Source organism: Clytia hemisphaerica, unplaced genomic scaffold, assembly GCF_902728285.1.
Source record: "Clytia hemisphaerica strain Z4C2 unplaced genomic scaffold, Clytia hemisphaerica genome assembly, whole genome shotgun sequence".
Taxonomy (NCBI): domain Eukaryota; kingdom Metazoa; phylum Cnidaria; class Hydrozoa; order Leptothecata; family Clytiidae; genus Clytia; species Clytia hemisphaerica.
In genome coordinates, this window is record NW_027103676.1 from 436,775 (window position 1) to 449,234 (window position 12,460).

A 12,460-nucleotide genomic window follows, 5' to 3' on the forward strand; every position below is an offset into this window, starting at 1 on the left:
TTTTTTGCTAAATTACGTTTTTCCGCACTAAAATTGTCTAATTTTCCGTCTCCGTCAGAGAACCCAATTTCCGTAATTCCGTCTAAATTTTCGCCAAATTCCGCCACTCCGTCCGAAAAAAGGGCCGATTCCGCTCCTCCGCCAACCATGAACCCCCCCTTGCTTGTACATTTGGCTGATGGTGCGTGTCAAACTCCAAAAAATATGCGATATCTATTTTTTTAGTCTCAATGAAGTATATAAAGATACCGGGTGCGCCACAAAAAAAATTCTCTCTTTAAAACTGATTTTATCGAAATCTAAAAATTTTGATGAGTTTTTAACGGTTTCGAGCACTTTCTGAAAGTAACTTTTTTATTCAATATGAGCATAACTTTTAATCTAATGAATCGAAATTAATAAATGACCCATCAAAATTTAAGTCTATCTTTCTTCTTTCCAATGAAATAGGAATGGTTCTTTTAAGATTTTTAGATTTCGAGAAAATTATTTTCAAAGAGGGAAACTTTTTTGTGGCGCACCCGGTATTACTTTAGCTCTTTAGATCTTTAGCTCTTCCGTCTCACTGAAGTATATAAAAACACTCTCAAAAATTTGCAATTTTTGAAAAATTTGGAGAAGCAAGGCTTATTCGTTGTGTATTTTCAAGTTCCATCTGACAAAAACATCGCTTTAACCGTTTATTTTACTTAAAGATTTCGATGGATCATATTTGTGAGCAGACACCAACAAGCAACTCTGATATTTGTCCAACTCTTGGAAGACCAAAAAGTTCTGAAAAGGTTCATTTGCTAAACAAAAAGAAGATTTTGGATTCTACCCGAAGCATCTATGAAAAAGAAGCGAAAGGCGAAGCAAGGAACATCCAATACGACTCTTTAGATGGTTATTCGTTCACTTATCCTGCTTATCAAGATCCTTCACCAATGGAATGCACATGCGCACAAAGGGATCCCAGATTCAGGTTTGATAATCTTTTTTTTCAACTCAATTTTAAGCCATACAACGTGTTTTTGTAATGGTATAGTGAAGTCTCTATAACTCAAACACTCGCCAGAGAACACAAGTTTGTTCAAGCGAAGTGGTGCAGTGGTAGAGCATCCTGCTACGGTACGCAAAGTTGTGGGTTCAACCTCTAGCGGGGTCATACCAAAGATTTCCAAAATGGTACTTGATGTTTCTCTGCTTGATGCTCAGTAATTAAGAGAAGGAGCGAGGGTAAGTGGAGTAACCCAGGGAGAAAGAGTGGCACCCTCCCCTACCTTCGGGTAGATAGCTATCGAAAGAGGAGCCTTTGGATCGCCTACGACTGCGATCGCAGCCTTACTTTCTTGTTCGAGTTAAAGAGACATTTGAATTATAGAGGTTCGATTTATTATGAAAACTCAACTATAGTAAAAATAAAGGCTCAGATTTCGAAAAACACGGATTTAAAGACGCTTTAAAAACTCTTAGATGAATAAAGAAGATCTTTGGGATATCTTCGAAGTCGCTCAGACAAAGCTCGGTAAAAGAATCGGTACATTTTTTTTTCAAATCATTTTCTTCATACAGTTCGCGATTGGCAGAAACTTTAGCAGGTAACAAAGGTAGACATTTTTTGATTGTTCTCGATTACTCAGAGAAAATTCAAAACACCATTGCCATCATGAGGAAAGTTGCAACGACATTGCTTAAACTGGTTACTTCCAAAGATATGGTATGATACATTATTTATTTAATGTCAGGGATTTTTCAATTTTTCAAAGTACCTCATTACACGAATACTAGGTAAGTATTGAAATTTGGACGATCTGAAATAAACTTTTTCAAGGAAACATCGGCTGGTTTTAATCAAGGGGGTTTTTATTAATACGAAATTTTTCAATTCGTGTTAATAAAATGACTAGTTATATTCGTGTAATAAGGTAGCTTTGAATACACCTTTTTTATAAGTTTTTAGAGCCTGGAAATATTTTTGAGATGTTCTTATTTACAGCATTTTGAAAGTATTTTACTGTAGTTTCTAAGCTAAATCTTTGAAATGTTCTTAAAATGTTCTGAAATCTTGGATTTTTTTGCATCGAAGCATCATTTTCTTTACATACTTTTTTCTTAAAAAAAAACATGTATTATGGTTCAGGATTTAATCTATGTATCTTGTATACTCCAAATTTGGAGCTTTTCCTCATTCCTGTCAGTCCGAAAGTTGAAAGCTGAAATAATTTATTAGGATTCTTTTCCGTTTTTCCAGAACACTGAACATTTGAGTATGGTAATACTGGATTTTAAGATTGAACCTAAAATTTTTCATCCTTATAGATTTCAGTGAAATTTTATCATGAGGATAATTTGGTACCAGGGGACAATAAAGCAGATTGTTTGAAAATTTCATCAAAAGCTACTCCTTATCTTAAAGATAAAATTCTCAAAGAAATTGAAACTAAACAACCAAAAGGTAAAGGTTGACTTATGGGTGGATATTGGGCGGTGGATATGACATAGTCGGGTGGTTGTAAGTATTCGCATTTTAGCGGAAGGTCTTTTAACCAAAATAATAACTTGGGAACCGTTTGTTTGTTAGATAAAACTCAAGAAAAGACTAACTAACTACATTTTTCAAATTGATTCTGCATTCAATTAATCCATGTTACTCTGGAAAGTTATCATTTTCTTTTCCTATAGGAGATGCAGCAAGCTATTCCAAGATTTTCCGCGAATCTTTTACTGCTCTCAAGAATGAACACAGCAATCAAACTGGTAAAAGAAGCTAATACAATCAAGAAATTAATACTTTCCTTCGAAACAATAATGCTTTAGTGAAAGTGACTTTTCTTCTTGCCACAAAAAAATAATTTTTGATGAACAAAAACTTTGCTCAAACTGTCCCGTGTTGCAACAAGATGCATTTGTATTGAAGTTTTTATAAGATGCTCACATAATTGGTTATTCAAAACAATAGAGATGACGCGTTCTTTAAAAAAATATAATAAAAGTTTTGGTTTGAATAGTTAACGACCAATCCAATGACAAAAATTCTTGTAAAATGTTCATCTTGACCCACAAGACGACTTACAATCAACGTAAAAATTATATCGATAGTCTTCAGTACTTCCACTTTGTACCATTAAATATTTCGATTCGGAATGTTTAGTAGCTTCCAGGCTTTATTATCAGCCCTTTCGGAACATCTTTGAGCTTTTGGATCCGCAGATCCAACCCAATTTCTTAACTGTCATATTAAAATTCAGAGTTAAAACTCTACTCCGTCACCCAAAAACTAACAGACTTTATAAAACCCTTCCAGTAGCGTAGCCAAGAGGGGCGCAAAACTTGTGTAGGAGAGCAGATTTTTATGACACTGCAATTATCTATTCATAACATTAAAAGATAATTATAATGGAATAAAAATCTGCTCTCCTACAAAAACTTTGCGCCCCTCTTGGCTAAACTACTGCCCTTCTGATGTGATATTCTACCTCGCCGTCCTTGTTCCTGTAAAGCTTTTCTTATCATATCCATAGAGAAACATTTCATCTTTGTCACAAGCGGTTATTACATTGACAGTTGGTCAGAAGTTCAAACAGTTTTCGAAGAAGGGAGAGAGGATTTCGGATGCGATTTATCCTTTTCGCTGTTATTACTCTATAAAGGTAAATTTTATTGTGAAGTCATTAGAAGCTTTTTTTTGAGCCAACTAAACGAGCTTCGTTAGAGTTCTTACTGAGAAAAGCACTAATGATGCATCCATTACATGCTGAGTCATGGTCAGACATGTAGAAAATATGTTTTCGACCGTAGCCGAGGGAGCTTCGCAGGCTAACTTTTCTTTAACACCCACTGGGAACCCTTCCCACTGGAAGAATTGGCAAAAATATCGTTCCTGCTGGAAAATTTTACTCTAATTTTTGTCCCCGATGAAAATAATCAGATCAGCCAATCTTCACTGCAAATTATTTTTTCCATCCCGATTGAATTTTCTTGCTCAAAAACAATGGAATTCAAATCCCCAGTCATGAACAAAATAGGAATATCAATCCCCATTGAGTTTTGGTCCGTTATTTTTACCCCCACTGGCTGAAAAAAATCTCACCGGGTCTTTGAGAAGGGGGTGTTCTTTAGCTATCTATCTGAAGGAAGGGGAGGGTGCTACTCTTTTTTCTGGGTTTCTCAATATACACTTGACTCGTTTCATTAGTAGTTGCTTAGTTTCTGATCATCATGACATCCAAGTATTGGGAGGCTCAACCTTTTATTTTACGGACGCTGAAGAAAAATAGAAGAATCTTAATTATAATCAGTTAAACCAAGGAATTTTTTTTTGTAAGAACATTAGGCTTCGACGACCAAGATGTTAAGAACAAGTTAAGAACATTTTTAGGCTTGAAACTCAAAAAGTTAAGAACATCTCAAGGCTTAAAAAATGGATGTTCTTATAAAAAAAAAACATCCTGACCAAGGAATTTTAAGGAAAAATTTTATAATTATTAGATGTAGTCATGCACTTGAATTATTTTTCCCTTTTGATAACTTTTGACAATGATTTCAGATGGCGATTGGGGTACAACAACGTATAACAATAACAAGAACCTTAAAGGTGTTGGATGCAATGTTAAGGTAAGATACATTTGTTTGGTCATTACAGATGAATGAGTGGTACACGTATGTAGCAAAGATTCATATGATGAAGCCTCGTGCACTTTTATATCCATACTGGGGGGTGGACGAACATTTCCAGGGGGTAACCCGAGGGGTATTTTCAGGGGGGAGTCTAAAGGAGTATTTTTTCATCTTTCCAGAGCGTAAAAGACTATTCTAAAATTTCCAGGGGGTAAAAGACTGGTTTTAGTTTATTGAATTATGAAAAGAATTTAGTAAATCTTGCCATTTTCCAGGGGGTATCTACACATTTCCAAAAATATTTTTTAGTAAGAAAACCAAACGAAGGTCCAAGACCAATATCTTTGGTCGATCACAGATGAAGGACTTCCTGTGATTTTGGAGAAATTCGTTGACAAACAAAGTTCCGAAGGGGCAGCTTACAGTGGGGCTTTTTTCGATTGTGAGGGTACCAAACAACTTTTTATAACATTTGTCTTGTGGAAATATGTTACAGTTTTGATCTTTTTATTCCTGCCTCTAAAGTCTGAAGAATTATTTTGCAAATATTTTGCTGGTCGCTTGATGCTATTAAAAACTAAACGTTAAAAGTGATGCAATTGTTTACCAATTTCATTTTTCTAGGGTCGTGACAACTTTATGGAGTTTGAACTTGGAAAGGATAATAACCATTTCACCATCAATTCCAAGATATCTGCCATTTTATCCTCCGCCAAGAATTTCAACGACTTCAACGACAAAGTTCATTACATCATGCCTATCTCAGATCGCTTTGGTAGAGGTATTCGCAAAATATATTATATAAAACCCGTACACGTTACTTGAGAAAAAACTATATAATAAGGCTTCGATAGAAAAATTATTAAGAATTTAAGAACATTTTGATATTTCGTAGGCCATAAAGCACCCGATTTTCTTAGGGGATTGCATAGAAATATACCCTTTTTTTAGACTTAAAACTCAAAAGACTAAGAACATCCGAAGGCTCCAAAAATGTTCTCATAAAAGAACGTGTACTGCTAGTTAACTTTCGCTTCCTATTCTTAATTGATTAATATTTTTACTCATTTCAATCTTAGGCACAACGATCGACGCATGTAAAGCAGTGGTGGATAAAAGTTCATCTTCACAAAATCCAATGAAAGGAGCCGTTTGTCTTTCCTTTTTGACCAATGAATTTATTCGTGAAGAATGGAGTCAAACGGAAAATTCTTATTGGTTCCTTATCAAGAAAAACGGTGAGCCGTCCCAGTCACACAACGTTATTTCGACGTTCATCTAACGTTATTTGACACTATGAACGTTAGATGAACGTTGAGATGACGTTGTGTGCCAGGTGGGATACTTTTTCGATAAAGCTTCAACAGACAGATTTTATATCATCAGATGTTTTGAGTCCTCCCCATCGGGGACAGAAACTACTGATTCTGTGTTCACGCGATACATAACCGAGTTTATGTGTTTGCACTTTTGAGGACGGTAGAGTGACTGAAACGATTTGGAATGACCCGTAATATCGAGGACGGTAAAAGTGCTGATTTATCGTCTCCGTCGCAGAAAAACACATATACATAAACTCGGTACAGGTATCATGCTGCATGCTGATAACAGGCAAACTACGCAGGAGAGCATAGCGCTCGTCACGGTCGTAGAAAGGGATGAGTGTCAGTACACGCCAAAATATCCGGCATATCCGGTCGGAAGTACGTTTACTTGCCAAGTGAACCGTAGTATCACAGTGGAAATCGAACTCGGACCTTGTACGAAGGCAAGGACCACCACTACGCCTACTACGATGTCACTTTCATATTCTGAAAAGAATTATACAAAATATTGTTTTGAGTGAGCTCCTTTCTAACTTTAGCTGGTGTTATTTTGAAAGTAAACTTTTAAAGAAGAAAAGTTTGTTACAGGCTATTTTTTATTTTTCGTCATAACAAAAGGTTTGTCATTTATATCTTTATCACAGGTCAAACCTTCATTCATCCGAAATTCGGACAACCACTTGGATCAGATGAACTTTCTCGGACAGTTAGTATTTTACAAATCGAATCTTCACAAAGTTTCAAAGATGAAGTCTACGATGACATGATAAGGTAATATAATTTTAGAATCAAATCACAGACCCACTTTTTAATTTCAAAACTTAAACAATAATCTTTTGTCACAATTTGTATAGGGCTACATACACTACACAATATATGAATATATTGATGAACAATATCTGACAATATGGTTTGTGGACCGTAATTTACTAAGTAAATAGCAAGTACTTTAATATAAAAAGGATTTTTCTTTCTGTAAAGAATCCTCCTATATTGTTGGAATATTGCAAATCCATCTGATAATATATTGTGGAACCTTTTCAATATATTGCCGGCATTCAGCAATATATTATCAATATATTGTCTGACAATATATTGTGTAGTGTATGTAGCCCTTATCACTTCTTTTTACCTATATGTGAGTTTCTTGGGTTTGGTTGAACATCTCAATCCTTACTAAATACTGCTTCATATTACTATCACAGATAAATTGTTTCTCACTCTGTCTATTATGTTTTTTCCAGTGGAAACTCTGGCACAAAGATATTGCTTCAAGTAATAGCGCCGAAAGGTAGAGGACCATTTGGTGCATCTTCTCATAACACGACTTTGACATATACATGGAGAGCGGTTAGTTTATTTACTTTTCTTTAAAAATGATTCCGTTACAAACATCAAAAGTTTCAACAATTCTTTTTGGGAGAGGGGCTTTAAAGGGCTACATATACTACACAATATATTGCCAGGCAATCTATTGGCAATATATTGACGATATATTGCTGGGTGCCAGCAATATATTGATAAGGTGACCGCAATATATTGTCAAATCAATTTGCAATATTCCAACAAGAAAATTTATTTTTATAATAGAGTACCTGTTGTTTACTCCATACATTACGGACCGAAAACCATATTGTCAAATATTGTTCGTCAATATATTGTGTAGTCTAAGTAGCCCTTTTTACATAAGTGTTTCCGTTTCATATCAGACACATGATTGATATCAGGACAGTGTCTGCCTATTGTTATATTGTGCTGATATAAGCAAAAACATGTTTTTCTTTTCCTATTTCTGACTTATCTTTATGGAAGCCGGGAAGGGTCATTTGGCGATTTCTTTCAAACTGTCGAGATTTCTTTCAAATTGTCGAGATTTCTTTCAAACTGTCGAGATTTCTTTCCAATAAGTGTCGCGTTCCCAAAAGAATCGCGATTTCATTTTTTTCCAGAAAAAAGGTAGAGATTCCCTCATCAAAACCGCGGGAACATAAACTAAACGCAGGACATGGGTATCACCTCACACACGCGGGAAAGAAAAATAGGAAGCACCAATCGGAGTTAACTGTAAACTACTCCGAAGATAATTGCTTTATTATCTTTCTTTGAAGTAATTGATAATCCAATTTGTGTAACCGCGACGTTGATGCGACCACCAATTTTCAATTCTCTGGTTGTTTACAGATTTACCATAACGGTGAGCATTGATATCGTTATCAATGTGGAACTGGATTATAGCCACAACACCCGGGGGGGGGTACTAGGGTAGGCGAATGAGGGGTATGTGCGGACGGGACCTCCGAAAACCGACCCTTAGAGAGACTGAGTTTTGCTGAAAAGGTGACCCTTAGAGAGACTTTTTGAATTTTTTTTTTCAATTTTTGAAAAAAGTCATACCCTTAGCCTTAGAGAGACTTTATTACAATTTTTTTCTCTGGAAATCAAAAAATTTCCTAAAAATCTTGAATTTTCCGACCCTTAGAGAGACTAATTTAAAACTTTCTGATTTTTCCGACCCTTAGAGAGACTTTGAAATGTGAAAAAACCGACCCTTACCGTCCGCACATACCCATCATCCATTTTTGCCTAAGTACTCCCCCCCCCGCCGGGCCACGACACCATTTTCAGTACCACAATCGGTTTGTACAACCCTTGGAAGTAGCACTTTGAAATTCTTTAATTGCGTTAATGAAAAAGTTAGCCGGGATATTTGTAATAGTAATGATATGACATTGAGGGAAATTAGGGATTAATACCCCGAGTTTCATTTTGAAATACTTTGAAATAGCACGAACGAAGTGAGGGCTATTTCAAAGTATTTCAAAATGATACGAGGGGTATTAATCCTAATTTCACAAATTATATGATTATATAATTATATGACTGATTTTATCGTTCTTAAAGAGCTATCCGAAATGGGGATTCCAGAATTAAGACAAAAAATTTATGATGTATTGTAGAAATATGATGTATATTGCTTCAAAACACAAATCATTCCATCCCATATCACTTTCAAATTGTTGCAGATAAATATATCAAAAATATAATGTCAAACAACAAAACTAATAATCCATTATCCAAACTTTCAAACAATATTATCGGTAAGAAGATTCTTCATAAAAATTGTATTCTCGGCTCCTTTGCAAAGATGCCTGCATTATTATCCGCGAGTCAGGTTCGTAATCAGTGCCATACTCTTTCTTCGGGTATCTCCACATAAAACATAAAAAATAAAATGGTTACAAATGAAGTGTTCAAATTATATGGTTCGTATTCATTCGGATATGTTCTCCCGTTCTCCTCAAGTCCACGAGACTTTGCCCATTTCCGAAATGCATTTATCCAAATGTTCTTGTTTTTGTTTTTAGAATTTTGCCATAATAAAAGAATAACATCATCATCCAACAGCTCGAATTTGTTGTCATCTTTATACATTTTTCTTATACTTTTAGCCATAAGCAAAAAGCTCGTACCCATGTCTATTTTTAGCTGTTAAAGCATAATAATTTGAGTTGAGTTCTTTTTCAGGACATGAAACTTGGATATTCAAAATCTACTCAAAATTCCGCTTCCACTGATATATAACATGATAGGGTTATTTTCAAGTTAATATTCCGGTTTTTTTGGATTTCGGCCTAAAAATGACCCATTTTTGGCCAAAAAAGTGATGAAACGCTAAAAATCATAAATGAGAAATATGTAATTATTTTCCTGAATTTGTAAGAAATATTATAATTTTAATGTAAAGTTGTCAGAAATACATACTAGAATGAGAAAAATAAACTTAGAAAGTTAAAACATGGGCTAAATCCTAAAAAAAAACGGGTTTTTCCAAAATTAGCCTACGAAACATTTTGATCAAAAATGAGAAAATCCACCTTGCAGGACCTCTAGTTCATTGTAATTCTGCATTTTTGACTCCATTTTTTGCATATTCTGATATACTCTACCTATTTGAAGAATTTTCAAGCAAAGAAATCTCAATTCAAGTACAATTGACGAAAAGATAGGGGAATTTTGACATAGGCCCAAATTTTCCGTCACGGCGTGACAAAAACTAAAAAGGGCTACAGAAAATCTTGTGGGTTGATTTTTGAATTTCTATTTTAGGTTTCTGATTAACACTATATGGTTGATGTTTCATGGAGAAAATTAAGACCTGATTCCACTCTCATAGATTTTTACAGGCTATTGAAAATTTTCCGTCACGGCGTGACAAAAACTCTGACCTAGTACTAGTCAGTGAAAAAATGGATTTGAAAGCCTCAAATCATAGATTAACCAGTCCAAGTCCTATAGAAAGTTGACTCAGCTTGCAAAAGAGGCCTTTTGGTTAGTTTTTTGAATCTATACATGAGAAAAAAACCCTGTAATAAGTACATCATTCCAAAGCAGTTTTTTCAGTACCGTAGCAGCAGGCTCAGATTTAGCCTATGTTGATTTTTTGGGAACATATGCATGTTATATATCAAATTGTTGGAAATTTTATGTAGATTTCAAAAATGGTTAAAAGTAGGGGTTAAAAATGAAGTCAATGAGAAGAAAATGCAAAACTTGATGATTTTTTCTCCTATTTTTGGCCTGCGATTTTACAAAAACCTAAAAAATGCGATAAAAAATTTCTAAAGCGAGGTTAAGCTCTATTTTTTTTTGCTTTTTGCTGCAAAATACCGTAGCTTCCCATAAAAATAGGTTTTGGAGAGATTTGAAGACCTTCATTTTTTGACATTTTTAAAATTTTTGGATACGAGCTTTTTGCTTATAGCTTTTTCCTCCTTTGATTTTGGTCGAACGGCTATCTTCAAAAGATTTGTGTTTGTTTTTAAAAAAATCGAATGTTGTCAAAAATAATCGAATGTTTTGGAAATTCGAACACTACTTGGCGCGTGAAATTATGTTAGGAGAAAATGGTTTTGATCAAAAATATTACTTCTAAAAATAAAGTAAATAATCTTAATTTCTCCTGAATGGCTCAACAGTTTTGTTGTTTCCGTATTTGTAAACTGCGTTTTGTTTGTGGCGGGACGGCGAAAAAGAGGGCGTATTATCAGAAATTTTTTGGCGGAAGCGGGGTATTACAAATCAAAAGCGGGGTATTACAAAATAATACCCCGCCGTAGGATAAGAGCGCGCAACCTAAATAAAATCAGTCATATAATTAGGGTTGTTATTTGACTTGCAAACTTTGAGCCATATGATCTTTCTGGAAAAACCATCCACACAACCATGAATGGGAAGTCCGTAGGGTTTCAACTTGTCGTAGCCATCTATATGCCACGCGTCATTAGGGCCATCAGATTGATAAACACGCCTTCTTAACTTTCTAGCCTTCCTCGTTACGGTGCCCTCAGGATCGATCTCTCTTAAGAGTGTCATTACAGTGTCTCTAGGAGTTGTTATCCCATACGTAGTCCGTAATTTATTCCACATTCCTCGATAACCAATTTGGGAACCTGGCCCTTCAATCTCATTACTTATGATTTGCCGAAGTTGATCGTCGCTGGCTTCACCACCAGCTTTACTTAGCCCATAATCTCTCAATCTTGTTTTCAATGTGCTTAGACTTATATTCAACGCATGGTTATGAGCCAAAAACAATAAGAAATTGATTCGTATTGAAAGCCCCTTCTGAAATAGTACTCAATTATATCTCTTTCTGTTTCAAGAGTGTTGACGATAATGTTCCGCTTTTGTGTGCCACAATTGCCACAAAAGATGTCCCTAATTTCATTGCCACATTATGGCAAAACATCGTTAAAGAAAAGCTTGGCACGTGGACTTTTCACAAGTGGATAATAATAGGGTGATTCCCCCACTGTAATGTACGACGCTTTTTTGGAAGCTCGACAGTTTGAAAGAATTCTCGACAACTTGAAAGAAATCTCGACATTTTAAAAGAAATCTCGACAACTTGAAAAAAATCTCGACACTTTTTGGAAGCTCGACAGTTTGAATGAAATCTCGAAAGTTTGAAAGAAATCTCGACAGTTTGAAAGAAATCGCCAGATGACCTTTCCCGGCTTCCATATATCTTGCTACACATCCGTATCAATTCAATATCAAAAAGCTTGTAGATTAAAATTGATGAGTAAGCAAACGATATCACTCTTATTTAAAAACAAATCTTTAATTTTTACACTATTCATATATTTCATCTTTTTCTTTAGGTGCCAAAGTCTGATTTCGTTTTAGCAATTGTCACTTCTTCAGGATTTTATGATTCTAAACTCAAAATTACCGATCAAGGAGGAGCAGAAAATTATCATCGAATCGATCTTTGGAATTCCACAGATTACGATGGTCATCTTTGCAAATACAGTGGAACACAAGTCGCAGTCAAAGGTAACATATAACTTAAGAAATTCATGCCAACAAAACACATCCTATCCTTACAAACTTTAAAAACTAAGAAAATGAAAGTAAGGTAAAAAGGTGGCTAAGAAATAGCCAAAAAATATGGCTCTGACTCTTTTCTGATTATTATACTTTTCGCAAGAGAGCCAGCCAGAACGACATATTTCGCCTTTTCATCTCTGGAC

At 35.1% G+C, this 12,460-nt stretch overlaps 1 protein-coding gene across 3 annotated transcripts in view; it reads left to right on the plus strand.

Moving 5' to 3' along the window:
* Window positions 1–12,460, plus strand: part of LOC136803617 (VWFA and cache domain-containing protein 1-like) — a 39,644-nt gene that overhangs the window by 7,414 nt on the left and 19,770 nt on the right. For all 3 annotated transcript variants that reach the window (XM_067060338.1, XM_067060340.1, XM_067060339.1), the window contains exons 5-15: window positions 696–964; window positions 1,555–1,699; window positions 2,302–2,437; window positions 2,665–2,739; window positions 3,504–3,632; window positions 4,529–4,596; window positions 5,224–5,380; window positions 5,679–5,837; window positions 6,569–6,695; window positions 7,169–7,274; window positions 12,089–12,263. In XM_067060338.1, coding sequence (XP_066916439.1) covers window positions 696–964; window positions 1,555–1,699; window positions 2,302–2,437; window positions 2,665–2,739; window positions 3,504–3,632; window positions 4,529–4,596; window positions 5,224–5,380; window positions 5,679–5,837; window positions 6,569–6,695; window positions 7,169–7,274; window positions 12,089–12,263 — 1,546 coding nt within the window. The remainder of the gene's footprint in view (window positions 1–695; window positions 965–1,554; window positions 1,700–2,301; window positions 2,438–2,664; window positions 2,740–3,503; window positions 3,633–4,528; window positions 4,597–5,223; window positions 5,381–5,678; window positions 5,838–6,568; window positions 6,696–7,168; window positions 7,275–12,088; window positions 12,264–12,460) is intronic.